Source organism: Ambystoma mexicanum, chromosome 6p (genome assembly GCF_040938575.1).
Source record: "Ambystoma mexicanum isolate Mex_15411 chromosome 6p, UKY_AmexF1_1, whole genome shotgun sequence".
Classification (NCBI taxonomy): Eukaryota; Metazoa; Chordata; class Amphibia; order Caudata; family Ambystomatidae; genus Ambystoma; species Ambystoma mexicanum.
This window is the reverse complement of record NC_090935.1, coordinates 668,271,275-668,286,226: the sequence shown is the minus strand read 5'-3', so window position 1 is coordinate 668,286,226 and position 14,952 is coordinate 668,271,275. Positions and strand designations below refer to the sequence as shown.

The 14,952-nt window shown below is 48.4% G+C and overlaps 1 protein-coding gene across 3 annotated transcripts in view; it reads right to left on the bottom strand.

Moving 5' to 3' along the window:
- Nucleotides 1–86: 86 nt before the first annotated feature.
- MSH3 (mutS homolog 3) overlaps nucleotides 87–14,952 on the bottom strand; it is a 2,767,116-nt gene continuing 2,752,250 nt past the window's right edge. For all 3 annotated transcript variants that reach the window (XM_069627549.1, XM_069627550.1, XM_069627551.1), the window contains one exon: nucleotides 87–500. In XM_069627549.1, coding sequence (XP_069483650.1) covers nucleotides 419–500 — 82 coding nt within the window. In that variant the 3' untranslated portion in view covers nucleotides 87–418. The remainder of the gene's footprint in view (nucleotides 501–14,952) is intronic.

The window sequence follows — 14,952 nt, the reverse complement described above, 5'->3', positions numbered from 1 at the left end:
TTCTACAGAAGTAAAGCATAGGATTCTTTTCAAACGTTGTGAACAATATTTCAACCTATTTACTGTTTCTAAAGTACATCAGAACACCAATTTTAAGTAACTTTATTGATTTTGCAGTATTTTGCTTATATCCAAATATGCTGTGCGACATATTTATTGCTCATGATTCGTTTCATACTACTGCCAGTCAATATCTGCAAGAAACAATGTAAAGTGTGAAGGCAGGTCATACAAATACTGTTGTGATAAAAACTGAAATCTATTAGGGCAAAAAACACACTAAGACAGTATGCATTGCTGTCCATCGTGATGTCTTATGTTTTGGAAGAAATACCATCTAAAGTTTTGACATACATTATTGAACATTTTTGATCTTCAGATGCTGCAAGTTTCCGTCTAGCAAAGGCAGTTCACTTAGCTATTCCTTTTCAATTATATGCTTGCTGAGATCCATGGCATCGTTTACACTCCAAGCACGGTTGAAAGATTTCAGTCTCTCTCTAAAAGAAAACAGATAAAAATTGATCATAAAAATGTAAATGCCAAATGAACTGCTCTTTTAATTTGCCGGCAGTAAACATGCATTTTACCGCTGATCTCCCTTGAGCTAACAAGCAACGTACCATCACTTTTCTTGCATACATTGGCCGTTCCTCTCATGTACTGCCGCTTACCCCAGTGCCTCAGGACGCAACTCTTCTCTCTTACATTTTAACATCCACCTTGCTCCTATCCTCCCATTCTGCTTTCCTCCCCTCGCCCAACTTTTGTTTTAGCACCCACGCTCTGAAGCGATCATCTGGTTGCAAGTGCACACTAAAGGAAACCTAAATAAATAAATCAAATCGGTACCAATTGTGCATCGGTATGCTGCTAACCTGCCGCATTACTAGACTTCATTTTTTTCTTGGTTGGTCCTAGACTCAGATTAACAGGACACGAAACAGTCCACTGGTTTCTCCACTACCCGCTTGGATGTCTTGTTCATCACCCATCTGTAGCCCTTCCTGCCACCTAACATCTGTAACTGTCCTGTACAGGCCTTGCTTGCATCTATATACATTCTGTCTGCACCGGTTTATTGAAAAGCCACTCCAAACACGGGGAGTCGCATCCCTCCCCACTCAAGTGGTTATTCAACAAACTGTTTAACAGATTCTTTTTTTAGCCCTATCTCAGACACATACCATGCCCTTGGATCCCTCACCGCTGAGCTAACAATGAGCCAAGAACTAGGCCGGTGTACGGGAAATATATTGGTATTTATTGGAATAAAAAGTAATAGAAATTAGCACGAAAATGTAAAAAACACTTTATCCGTGGCACAACACAATCAACTTCTCCCAGCATAAATAAATCTCAAAAGCGAGTTTAAAAAACACAATCGCAATTATTCACTTTCTGTAAATTTCTCTTCACAAAATAATTACACTGATCAATAATATTATTTCGCCCACACATTTGGTTTAAAATAAATACAGGGTAATTTATCACTTTGTTTTTCAGACCCCCGACACCCCTTGCTTTAGTCTATGTTGGGAAGTCAGACAGAAAAATTGGAATGCTTTGGTGAATTTTGGATTTCAGACCCCCCCTTACTGAAAGTCCTGTGTTGGGGAAGCTGGATAAAAAGGTTGGACCGATTTAAGAACAAAGACACCCCTCTTCCTTAAAGGATTCAGGTCAGCTGGACAACAAGGATTACCCAATAAAATTACAGACTATAGTTTTCAGCACACACTGGGCAGGGAGCTTTGTTAAGTTCGAATTTTAACAAAATTCCCCCCGTAGTGTGCTGCCAAATGGTGAATTCATCAAATTAATATTTTTGGTTGCATAGGCTAAAGATCTACACAGTTTTTCCCTCGCCCCCACTACAAAGCGAAAGGATGCAAGGTAAGCAGATCCCCCAGGGCTTAGTTCTACTTACATAGCAAGCCTCTGTTTAAGATTCAGGAAAGTCAGCTGCATCTCAGGACACTCTGGAAAGATAGCGCAACGGCCTGGTCACTCCAGTCTCAAAGATGGCCTTTCGGTCGCCAACACAGGACCTAGTCAGCTTTGAGGCCTTCCTAGAAATAGATAGCTCCACCCAGATGCACTCTCAGCAATCTCCTCTGGCGTCTCTTTACAGCTGTCAGATGGTGAGTTACAGCAGCCTTCCTGGTGGTCTGTTTCTTCTCCTTTTTCTGTCTGTCCCTGTCCTAGTGCAGTCCCCCTTATATAGCAGCGATGACACCACCAATTTTACAATCATGGGGAAGTACCCTGCAATAATCCCTGCCGCTAGGATTGGACTGTTACCCTTCTCTCTCTGCCTAAACTCAGCCTCCAAGTCAGGATTGGTTTAGGGGTCTGGAGCAACATATTTCTATTCCCATTTGTCATCATCCTTTGTTTTCTGGCAAAAAACGAGTTATGTATCACAACTTCATAACTCTACTAGCAACTGGCAAACTAAACATATTTTCTGATTTAGCTAATCATGAAGAATTAGATAAGCCGACCACCAAATCCGTACGATCTAGCACGGCTATGTGGCACCTTTCTGCTGTTTCCATAAAAAGCACATCAGTTAAGAATATGTAAGTTATTGAGCATATCCCTAATTTCATTTTCCACCCGCTCACCAACTCTCACATTTGGAACATGTTCAGAACAGCCAGAAAACGAGATTAACTTGCCATTACAGTTCCCAGAGTCACAGGTAGATGCATTTTCTATCAACAAACTGGCCTCGAAATTAAATAAAAAAATGGCAAATAAATGCACATTATGGTTGCTGTGAAAAAGGCCTAAATGATAATAGTACTTTTAACTTAATTGTGAATCTTTCTGTGGGACAAATGGGAATTTCTGCTCTCGCCCATTTCTTTTCACTTGGTCAGCCTGTACCTTCATCAGTCTACTTTGTGTTGGAAGCTTGCTCTTTGAAGTGGGGGCCTCCATTTTCACGCATGTAAACTGGAGGGAAAGCCCTATGTATTGGGAAGGTCAGGTTAAGGGCATCGAAAATGCTGTTATACAAACAAAGAACTGACCTCATCCCATCAAAAATATTTATCTTGTTACACACACTGTTTTTTCCGTGTGGTGCTCTACGAACAGAAGGCTTAAGACTAATTTGCCTATTGAACAATAAATGTTGAACCCAAATACTCTGGATATCTAATTAATTTGATATCTCAGGCTACCCCGAAGCATTGAGTGTTGCTGCCTTGGAGCAAAAGACAATATATAGAGAAAATTACTGTGATAGCTTAGTGGCTATTTATTAATTGTACAGTTATTGTTTAGCAAATAGACATGATCTCCCACAGGAGCATTTACAAAAAATGGTACTTTCAGAAACAGAAACCATGATCATTAAAGTGCACAGTGAATTGCATCGAATAATATGGAACATACATTCTGATATTTGGCAAGAAATAAACATTTTCAAACAAAAACCATCCACACGATGTGTAACTGAATACACAGTCTATATAATGAGTTAAAAAGACAAAGTGAAGAGAAGAAAACAACAAAAAGCAAAATCCCAACACGTCCTGGTTGTGTGTGATAGGGCAAAGCAACCAAATGCGACCCCCACCAGAGTCTGATGTATTAGTGGCCACGGCCAAAGAACCAAATGTCAAGTCCTAGGGTTTAGAGCCCAGGGCATGTGTGGTTCCAAACCAATGCCAGAGGTCAGGTCCTCCTGGTGCCTTGGACACTCCAATTTTTGTGTTGAACTATGAGACTCACGTAGCAGCTACTTAACACTGCATCCACAAATATATAATCCAGGGTTGAGAAGTGGTCCCCTTGTCTCCATTTAGACAGATCATTACCATCCCCTACTGTCATGGTATTAATTAAGGTCAAACACAGTGCCTCCATCATGGTTGACCACCGCCTGAAACCATTTTGGAGTTTAGGCTCATTAGGTAAGCTTTCCCCATTCACATCTCAGTTACCATCTAGTTTTTTCAGGAATGATACAATTTGAATTAATATCGCCCCTCACAAGAATCCTACCGTCAGGGTAAGAGTTAGCCCAAGTAGTAATACAATCAGAAATAACCAGAAGGAAATTGTGCAGATTAGCCATTCCACGATGTCAGTAAATATTCATAATCAACATTAGTTAAGCCATCGAAAGAAGTTAATTTTGTGGCCATCACCCCAAACGGGAGATTGGGAATCACAGACGCTCTCATTCTCGGAGTAGAGCCCACTGGCGTCAGCAGTCCTCCCGAGGCCCTGCCCCCATTGCTTGGCTGCGCCATTGAGTAAGCACCTGATAGCCGTCCAAAACCAGCCATGCCGCCTGAACCAAAATTATGTTGCCCAATCTCAGGATTTACATTCGTCAATATCACTTAACACATTCTGGCTTCCTCAGGAGTTCCAGGAAAAGACTTTCAAACCTTACTGGACGCCGTTCCCATTTCTAGTTTTCATGCTGCTACGATCGCGCTGTTTTCCACAAAGTGGATGTGACCAAGGCCCAATTACGGTCATCCACCTCCACTTGTGAACCTAGCAATTTAGTCGATTTTAAGCCCTGGGTTGCAGGTTTAAAAGAGACTTGTAGGCCCCATCTCCTAACTTATTAATAACCTCCTCATCCACTCTTTCGGGTTGTAGATCAAAGCCCAATTCTTTCAGGTTAGTCACTTCTGATGGAACTAGTTCTTTAACCAAGTTTGATGCAAAGTAAAGATGACAGTGATTAGTGTCAGCACGGTTTCAAAATGCTACCCGAACTATGTTGGTGGATGAAACTAGACTAAGGGCCTGATTCATGGAAGTGTTTTATAATGGTGCAATCCCATAGGAAAATGTTCCATGAACCAAGCCGGAAGTGTTGGAAATTCAGCACAAATGGTGAGTATATTTCCCCTATTTAAAAATACCTGGATCTCAGGGCCCAAGGAACAGGACAGACTCAATTTGAATTGCCCAATCGTTTGCCCACAATCCAGATCATTGGGCAAAACCCTAGTCATCTGTCCTTGGTGCCCATCATTCTCCATTTTCCCTCACTCCCCTTAGCTTTCAAGTTCTGGGCCCCCACATGCTCATTGTCCTGGATCCGTGGATTGCATCTATATCATTTATCTAATAATTGTCCAACCCCTGAGTGCAAGCTCGGATATAAACTCTGATTTATCATTATCAAGTGACGTTAGCTTGAGTTTAATAAAAAAAACTGCTCTGCGTTTTCTCCCTCTGCTAGTGACAGATCTATTTGATCAAAGTGCACAGTGACTGTAGAGCTTAGTTCAGCGCGGGCTTGATTAATCAAGGTCTTTTGACTCTCCCAGTTAACCACCTTGAGTGCACTATGTTTAGAGTGGTCAGTGCAACCTGGATTTCGCCTATGATGGACGCACGCAGTAGATTGGGGGTTACCAGGGCGCGTTCAATTTGGACACGTGGACGGATGTTCTGAGTGGCCCAAGAATTGTGCTTGAGCGGCCCAGTAATTGCATTCTAGGTCGGGTAGTGCTAATCTCCCTTTGGAAAGTGGTTGCGTGAGCGAAGCATGGCTTCCCTCGCGGGTTTGCCTGCCCATACTAACTCGAGAACTAGGCTGCGTAGGAGTTGGAGAAACTTTCTTGGTAGCAGTAGGGGAATATTCCTGAATAGGTACCAGAGTTTGGGTAATATGACAATTTTCACTATGGATACCCGGCCCCACAGTGTAAGCGGCAGATGTTTCCATCTGGATATTTTATCGCCTAGTGTTTCGACTACTTTCCCGTAGTTGTCTTGAAAAAGGCCTTTCTAACTCCTAGATATCAGTATTCCCAGATATCTGACACTTTCATGTTCCCATCTAAACTCGTAGTCGTCTTTGAACTCTTTAGTTTCGGGGGTTAAGTGAAATATAACAGATTTCGTGTGGTTAATGTTCAACCCTGAGAAGGTGCTGAATTTGATTACTTCCCGCATGACAGGGTTTAGATTTGTCTCCGGGTCATTGACGAAAAGGGCCACGTCATCAGCATACAGAGAGATTATTGATTCATGAGGCCCTAGGGAGAGACCCCTCTCCAACTGCCTGGACCTGAGGCCCGCAGCCTGTGGCTCCATTGCCAGGGCGAACAGTATGGCCGATAGGGGCAGCCCTGCCTAGTCCCCCTCTTTAGCTCTATTTGTGCAAATTTTACTTTCCCCAATACAATGCTGGATAGGGGGTGTTTAAAGAGGAGGGATATTGGTTTTAGGAAGTAGTTCCCTAGCCCTAGTTTCCTTAGTACTGCAAAAAGATAAAGCCATTCTACAGAGTCAAAGGCCCTTTCTGTGTCTAGGAGGACAGCCACTGCTTGGGATGATGGGTCAATTGCTTCAATTATCCTGAATAGTCACCCGATTCCGAATGAAGTGCTACGACTTGGGATGAGACCTGCCTGGTCCGCGAGCACAAGGCGCGACATTAGGGGGAGCAGCGACATTGGTCTGTACGAGATGGATTCTTCAGGGGGCTTTCCTGATTTATCGAGGGGATTGGGTCCTCCGACGTATTCCATATCTATGACATGTAATCACCACAGCTGTGCTGCTTCGGAAAATCTTCGGCGTCTGCGTCCTGCGTCGATGACGCCGATACGCCGCCCTCGATGACCTCCGACGGCCGACGTCACTGGATATTATAAGTAGGACGCACGACGCCTGTAGCCTCAGTTCTGTTTTTTCCGCGAATGTGTTCGCTTCGGAGATCTCGGCGCGCCTCAACTCTTTGGAGTTGTTGTTCTTTCTCGGTTCTTCGAACCTGTTCGTATTATGAAGTATATTCTTCGTGAAGATGTCTACCTCGTCTTCAACCCCGCGTCCGGGCTTTAAGAAGTGCAGGGACTGTGGGTCCAAGATGTCGGTGACGGACTCGCACAACGCCTGCCTCTGGTGCCTCGAGGAGGCCCATGACACAGATGACTGTGTCGACTGCCAGTCGCTCACGTCCAAAGCCATGCAGGAGCGCAAGAAGTAGTTGTCGGTAGGTAAGGTGTCCAAGCCACGGAAGTCGAAGTCTGCGGGGCTTTCGACGGACGATTCGAGGGGCGACTCTCCGCATCGTCATCGGAAGTCCAGTCGGTCTCGGTCCCGGAGTCGGTCCCGCCACTCCTCTGCCTCTTCGAGGCACTCCCGGAAGCGCCGTCATCGGTCGCCTTCCCCGTCCTCATCCAAGGACTCCGCCCGTCGGCGGGTGGCTTATCCCACCAAGCATGCGACGCCGGAGGAATGGGCTTCCTTCGGGAAGAAAATGTTAGCGATTCTCGAATCGCAGGGCACTGGTCCGTCCATGCCTCCGAGTGGGGTTGGTCGTGATCGGTCGAGAGACACTGCTCGCACGTCTTTGGGTTCGGCTGGTCGGCACGATTCGTGGGAGAGGTCCCGCTCGGACAAGGGGAATCGTTCTCGTCATGCCCGGTCCAGGTCCTGGTCCTCGACGCGCTCGAGACCATGTGCACCTGTGGTGTCTTCGAGGAAGACGTTGACGCCGGTGGCGCCGAGGTCATCGACGGACTCTTTCGAGGCCCCGCCTCTGAAGAAGTCGTCGATGCCATCGGCGCCCAGGCTGTCGAGGGACACAATCGGGGCTCCGGGCTCGAGGCCTGTGTCGACGCTATCGATGCTGTCAGCGCCGCGTTCGGCGTCGACGCTGATTCACTCAACACCTTTCAAGGCTGTTTCGACAGGGGTACCCCGGGGCTCGGTGGAACCCCCTAGAAAGGCTCTGGCCAAGGTCAAGCATGGCTTTGTTCCACATTCTGTGCCTTCTTACCGCCATCTTGAGTTTATTTCAGAGGTGGATGAGGGCTCTGATGATGGCGTGGTTCCTGATACGGTGCCAGATGAGATTCTCTCGGGCCATAGCCAGATTGAGGACCTGCGGCAGTCCCTGCACGATGCCAGTGGGCTGGACACCTCTCCGGAGGTGGAGTTTTGTAGGCCTGAGCCTGGCACTCATGCCGACTCCTCGTACCGGCGCCTTATGTCTAGGGTCACCGAGTACTTGGGATGGTCTGCTCCCCCAGGGGATTTTCTTCAGGATGACCTTATGGATATCCTCGACCAAGGTCCACCAACTGACCCGGTATTGCCGTTCCATATGGCTCTACAGAGGAGGGTGGCGGCGGCTTGGACTGCTCCGGAGAGTCTACCGGCAGTGGGCAAGCCTTTGCCGCGAAAATACCGCCCAGCCAGTAGCGACCCCTGCTACTTGACCAGGCACCCCACTCCGGAGAGTTTGGTGGTGCAGGCGGCTACGGCCCAGGCAAAGCAGGCATCATATCCTACCATCCCTCCTGATAGGGACGACAAGCGTTTTGACGGCTGGGCGAAGAAAGTGTTTTCTTCAGGGGGGTATGGTGCTTCAGGCGGCCAACTCTGTATGTGCCTTGTCACGTTTCATGCACACTCTGTGGAACTGTGTTTCCTTAACGGCTGAACATATTCCCGAAGGGGACGAACGGGATGGTTTCCTTGCCATGGTTCAGGATGGCAAGGATGCCATGTGTGAGGCCGTTCAGTCGGGTTTGGACATGGCAGATTGCGTCAGCCGGTCCATGGCGGCGAGCACCGTGATACGCAGGTTTTCGTGGTTGCAGAAGTCGGGGTTTGCTCCTGATGTGCAGGCCCGGCTCCTCAACATGCCCTTTGACGGGGAACATCTTTATGGCAGCAAGGCTGACGAGGGCCTTGAGAGGTTGCAGACCTCCAAGGCTGCAGCAAAGTCGTTGGGCGCTGCAGTTCGCCAACCTCCGCCTTTTTGTCCTAGGGGACAGCAATGGAGGGGAGGTTCCTTTCGTTATTACTCATCCTTCGGTAAAGCAAGAGGAGCTGCCAGTCAAAGGGGCCACCGAAGGAGTGCCAGAGGTGGAAAACAAGGTACTCGAGGTGCCAAGGCCGCTCGGGCTGTTGCCTCTTTGCCCTCGGGCAACGCCGCAGCTGCTTCTGCTCAGTCATGAGGCCATGTCCCATGGTTCGCCGGTTGGGGGAAGGCTGGCGCAGCATCTTGCAGAGTGGCGCGCCATTACTTCAGATGTGTGGGTTCTGGAGATCATAACCCACGGCTACTGTCTTCCTTTCCGGCAGAGGCCTCAAGACAATCCCCTGGGGAATCTCTCTTTGAAGAGTCCGGATCCGCTTCTTGCGCAGGAAATTCAATCCCTGCTGGAGAAAGGTGCCATAGAACTGGTGCCTGTAGCGGAGAGGAACAAGGGATGGTATTCCCCTTATTTTTTGATTTCCAAGAATGACAGGGGTTTGAGACCCATCATGGACTTGCGCGGTTTGAACAAACTCCTCAGGAAGGACAAGTTGAAGATGTTACTCTCTCTCAAGTCCTCCAGGCCCTTCAACGTCAGGACTGGTTGGTGTCTCTCGACCTCAAGGACGCTTATTTTCATGTGCCGATACATCCAAAGCACAAGAAGTACCTGAGGTTCGCGGTTGGTGACTCGCACTTTCAGTTTCGGGTCCTGCCGTTCGGATTGACCTCCGCCCCGAGGGTCTTCACCAAGCTCATGGTAGTGGTGGCAGCGCACCTCAGGAAAGAGGGGATTCACGTCTACCCCTACCTGGACGATTGGTTGACAAGGACACGCTCTCCCGAGCGAGTCCTGGATCATCTGTCGGTCACCTGCCACTCCCTCCACAAGCTGGGCTTCTCCCTCAACTTAAAGAAGTCCCATTTGACACCAACTCAGAGGCTCCAGTACATCGGAGCTTTGCTCGACACGTCCCTGAGGCAGTGTTTTCCTACCCAGGTGAGGGCTCATCACATTCAGCAGATGGTGCACAAGTTTCAGCTTGCCCAGAGTCTCCCAGCGTTCGAGTTCTTGAGATTGCTCGGCCTCATGGCATCCTGTATTCTTCTGGTGCCAGAGGCCAGGTTGCGGATGAGATCTTTGCAATGGGCACTCAAGCTCCAGTGGTCTCAGTCCTCCGGCTGGTCGCCCAGGCCCTTCTGTGGTGGGCTGTCGAAGACAATCTGATGAAGGAGGCTCCATTTTGGCTACCCTGGCCAGAGGTGACGATCGTGACGGACGCATCCCTCACGGGATGGGGAGCTCATGCCAACGAGTTGACAGTCAGCGGTCGTTGGTCTCCGTCAGAGTCCAGACTCCAAATCAATCTGTTGGAGTGGGGGGCCGTCGGGCTAGCCCTGAAGGCTTTTCTGCCGACTGTGCGAGGGAAGAATGTCCTGATCCTGACGGACAACACGGTGGCCACGCATTACCTCAACAAAAAGGGGGGGGGGCAGGGTCACTTCCTCTGTGAAGGGAGGCGATGCAGCTTCTAGGCAATCCAGCAGCAAGTTTCATTCTCGGCGGTTCATCTGGCCGGAGACGAAAACGAGACGGCGGATGCTCTGAGCAGGCAGACCGCGATCTCTCACGAGTGGGAGTTGGCTCAGGAGATTCTCCTGGAGATCATCGCCCTTTGGGGGACCCCTCAAGAGGATCTCTTCGCCTCCAGTGTCAACCGGAAGTGCGAGAGGAATTTCCTCCAAAAGGAGCCTTACGAGACACGTTTGTGGTGGAGTGGTCATTCCCACTGCTGTACGCGTTTCCTCCAGTCCCTGTCATCCCGCAAGTACTGCAGAGGTTACAGAGGTCCGGTTCCCCGATGTTCCTCATTGCTCTGGCGTGGGCCCGGAGGACGTGGTACCCGGACCTTCTCGACTTGTCCATCTGCCCTCCACGTCATCTTCCCTACCGAGACGATCCGCTCTCACAGGAGGGGGGTTAGGTTCTCCATCCAGAGGTCAGATCTCTCAACCTTCACGCTTGGTTTCTGAAAGGTTGAGGCATAAGGATTGGGACCTCCCTGAAGACGTGATGGAGGCATTGGTCTTGGCCAGACGGCCCGCAACAAGGTCCCTGTGCCGTTGCCGTAAGTTCTGTGACTGGTGCAGGGTTAAGAATGTGGATCCTTTTGCATGTGACATTCCTATGGTTCTGTCATTTTGCTTTCTTTTGCCCACAGGGGCTTCCTTTAATTTCTCAGTTTCTGAAAGGGCTCAGTAATGTGTTCCCTCCGTCACCTTTCCAGGTGCCCGGTTGGGATTTGAACCTTATTCTCAAGTTTCTGATGGGTGCTCCGTTTGAGCCTTTGCATTCATGCCCTTTGAGACTGTTAACTCTTAAAACTGTATTTTTGGTTGCGGTCACTTCCGCTCGCAGAGTGAGTGAGTTACAGGCACTTTCAGTTAAGCCACCCTTCACTGTGTTTCATAAGGACAGAGTTGTCCTTATGAGTTCGTCCTTCCTTTCTTCCGAAGGTGGTGTCAGAATTTCATTTAGGCCAGAAGGTTGTTCTTCTGGTGTTTTATCCTCCTCCACATCCTGGTAAGGAAGAGGAGAGGCTCCATAGGCTTGATCCTAGGAGAGCGTTAAGCTTTTATATTTCACGCATTTCTCAAGTCAGAGTGGACAATCAACTCTTCATTGGTTACGCTGGAAAGCGTTTGGGACAAGCTGTGACGAAGCACACTTTGTCTCACTGGATTATTCTGGCTATCTCTGAGTGTTACCACTTGGCGGGTAAGGACCCATCGGTTGGCTTGCGGGCCCATTCTACAAGGGGTATGGCTGCCTCTACGGCCCTACAGAGAGGTGTTCCTATTCGTAACATCTGTGATGCAGCCACCTGGGCTTTGGTACACACTTTTGTACGTCACTACTCCCTCGATTCCATCCGTGGGCAGGATCTGGCCTTTGGCAAGGCGGTCCTTTACTCCGCAATTTGATTGGGCATTCTAAATTTCTGTTTTCTAAATTCTTTTCCCACCTCCTTGCATTGGTACTGCTTTGGGAGTCTGTCATAGATATGGAATACGTCGGAGGACCCAATCCCCTCGAAGAACAAGTTACTCTCTTACCTGGTAACGTTCTTTCAATGGGATGGTCCGACGACGTATTCCATATCGCTCCCTCCCTGCCTTCCCCGCTACAGAATTTCTTATGCGATTGCAGCTTACGTTTCTGCAAGGTTTTGTGTGTCATACTGGCAGAAGACTGGTGCCACACGTTCTGGGAAAAAACTACAACTGAGGCTACGGGCATCGTGCATCCTACTTATAACATCCAGTGACGTCGGCCGTCGGAGGAGGTCCTCGAGGGCGGCGTATCGAAGTCATCAACTCAGGACGCAGACGCCGAAGATTTTCCGAAGCAGCACAGCTGTGGTGATTACATGTCATAGATATGGATTACGTCATCGGACCATCCCATCGAAAGAACATTACCAGGTAAGAGAGTAACTTGTTTGTTTGCCTCACAAAGTGTGGGGGCAGGCAGCCTTGTTTCAAGGCTTCTGCGTATACTAGTAGTAGGGTTCCAGGGTCTGGGCAAATGCTTTATAGAAATCCCCAGTTAGACCGTCAGGGCCTGGGGCTTTGGTGCTAGGGAGTTCTTTTATCACTGCTAGTATCTCTTCAAGTGCAATCGGTTTGTTTAATGATTCTCTCAGGTCTCCCTCCACCCAGTTTAGCTCTGTTTCCTCTACGTACAGCTGCAGAGTTTCTGGGTTACTTGAGTGTTTGGAACTGTAAAGGTCCTGATAAAAGGCGCGGAAAGTGTCTGCTATTTCATCCTGTGTGTGGACGAAGGTGCCCTGGGGGTTACGGATGCAGTCTACCTGTGGGGGTTGTCTGTCTGCTGCCAACAGCCTCACCAGAAGGGCTGCCGACTTTTGGCCTTCACTGTATTGCCATTTGCGGTAACCTTGTGCCAGAAATCATCCCTCGCTGTCGGTGTTGGTTCTGAACTTGTCTAGTTCTTCTCTAAGGCGGGCCAAGGAATGGGGATCATTCAGAGTGGCATATGCTTGTTCCAATTCTTCTAGCCGTGTCTCATTTCCAGCGAATTCCCTTCTAATGGTTTTCAGTATCCCGTTCTCTTTGGCTATGCACACCCCTTTAATATAGCATTTTAGGGTTTCCCAAAGTGTCACACTGGATGATACGGAGTGCTGATTGAAGTCTAGAAAGGATGTGATCTCGGCCCGGAGTTCTTGGGCATACACCTGGTCCTGAAGTGCACCGATTTAAATCTCCAATTGGGTCTATTCTTTCTATTGTCATTGAGGGAGCATTCTAGGGTAACCGGCGAGTGGTCGGACAACGTCCTCTGGAGTATCTGATAGGCCCCCCCCATCGGAACCCACCGTTTCGAGACACCAGCATATAGTCCAGCCATGAGCAATTATTATTTTATTTATTTTTACATTTGTATAGCGTAAAAACAGCCCTTGGGCATCGAGGCGCTGTTACTTGTAGAGTACTTAGTTACAGGGTACGTAAAGCTGGGAAATACATTTACATGTTGTACATTGACACATTGTCTAATTATAAATACATTTTGAGGTTGGTCAAGCGATGCAGGTGATTATGGGGTGCGTCAGACGAAGAGGGTAGTTTTCATAACTTTACGGAATGACATTAGAGAAACCTCGTCTCGAAGGGTAGGAGGTAGGGCATTCCAGTGTGAAGGTGAGAGGTAGGGGAAGCTGGCGCCTCCTGCTCTGACTCTCTTTACCATGGGCACACAAGGCATGTTGGCGTAGGGAATTCTAGTTGGCCTTGTGGAGGTGGCGGGGTGGATCCTTTGTGAAAGGTAGTCGGGTGCGGAAAGGTGGATGCACTTGTGGGTCAATGTCAAAGTTTTGAATATGATCCTCTCTTTTATTGGGAGCCAGTGGGCTGATTTTCTGGCAGCCGTAATGTGTTCTCTTTTGGAAATGCCTTGAGCTGTGCAGAGCGCATTGTTCTGGATGACTTGAAGTCTTTCCAGGTTTTTTTTGGATGTCCCTAAGAAAAGTACATTACAATAGTCGAGTCTTGAGCCAGTAATGGCTCTAGCTATGTTGGTGCAATTCTCTTTGGAGAGAAAAGGCCTAGCTGCGTTAATGAGTTTAGCATGGTAAGCCGCAGAGGAGGCAATTGCATTGACTTGTCTATTTATGGACAGGTTTGAATCCAGATAGACTCCGAGTGTTTTGACTGAATCAGAGACTGGGATTTTGATCGAGTCAATGGTGAAGCGGCTGAACTATGTGTCGAGGTTTTTTAGAGTGTCAGAGGAACCTACCAGAAGGAGTTCTGTCTTGTAGGAATTGAGGCATAGTCTGTTGGCTGCCATTCATGCCTGGATGGTGTTGTAAATGGAGAGTAATGGTGTCTGTGTCATAGTTTCCGGTAAGGGTAAGGAGGATCTGGGTATCATCCGCGTAGTTGGTGTAGGAGATACCCAGTGCGTCAAGGATGAGAAAAAGCCAGCGAATAAAGATGTTGTAAAGAGTGGGAGGGACGCAGGATCCTTGAGGTACTCCGCATAGCACGATGGTGGGTGAGGCAGAGGCCAGGTCAGAGAATACTTGCATGGTTCTGCCTTGCAGGAGGAGGTGATCCAGGCAGTGGCGTCAAGCAGTAGGGGTAGGGCAGGTTTGCCTAGGTCTCTGGCATCGTTCATCTGATTTTGTAGGTGTAGTAGGGCAGTTTCAGTCCCGTGCCTTGGGCGAAAACCAGATTGATGTAGCCCTAGGTGCTTGTTTTCTTCAATGAAGTGTTGAACCTGCAGATAAGCTGCTTTGTCCAGTATCTTGAGCAAGAATGGGACAGTGGTGATGGGCCTGTAGTTGTTGGGAGAGGTAGAGTCAAGCAAAGGTACTTTTTAGGAGGGCGGACCCAGGCTTCCTTGAGGCAGGAGGGGACTTTCCCTGTGGCAAAAGAGGCGTTGACGAAGGCTGTCAGGAATGGTGCAAGGGTGTCGGCACAGTCCTTAATAATTGAGGTATGACAGGAATCACCCTTACAGTTGGATGGATTTATGGTTCTCATGAGGTTAATCATGTCATGTCATGTTCCTGTATGGCCTTGCATGAGAATAGAGCAGAGGAGTCCGGGAAGGAGAAGGGGTGTGGGTAGGAGTATTGGGAAGCAAATGTTTAGTGGAT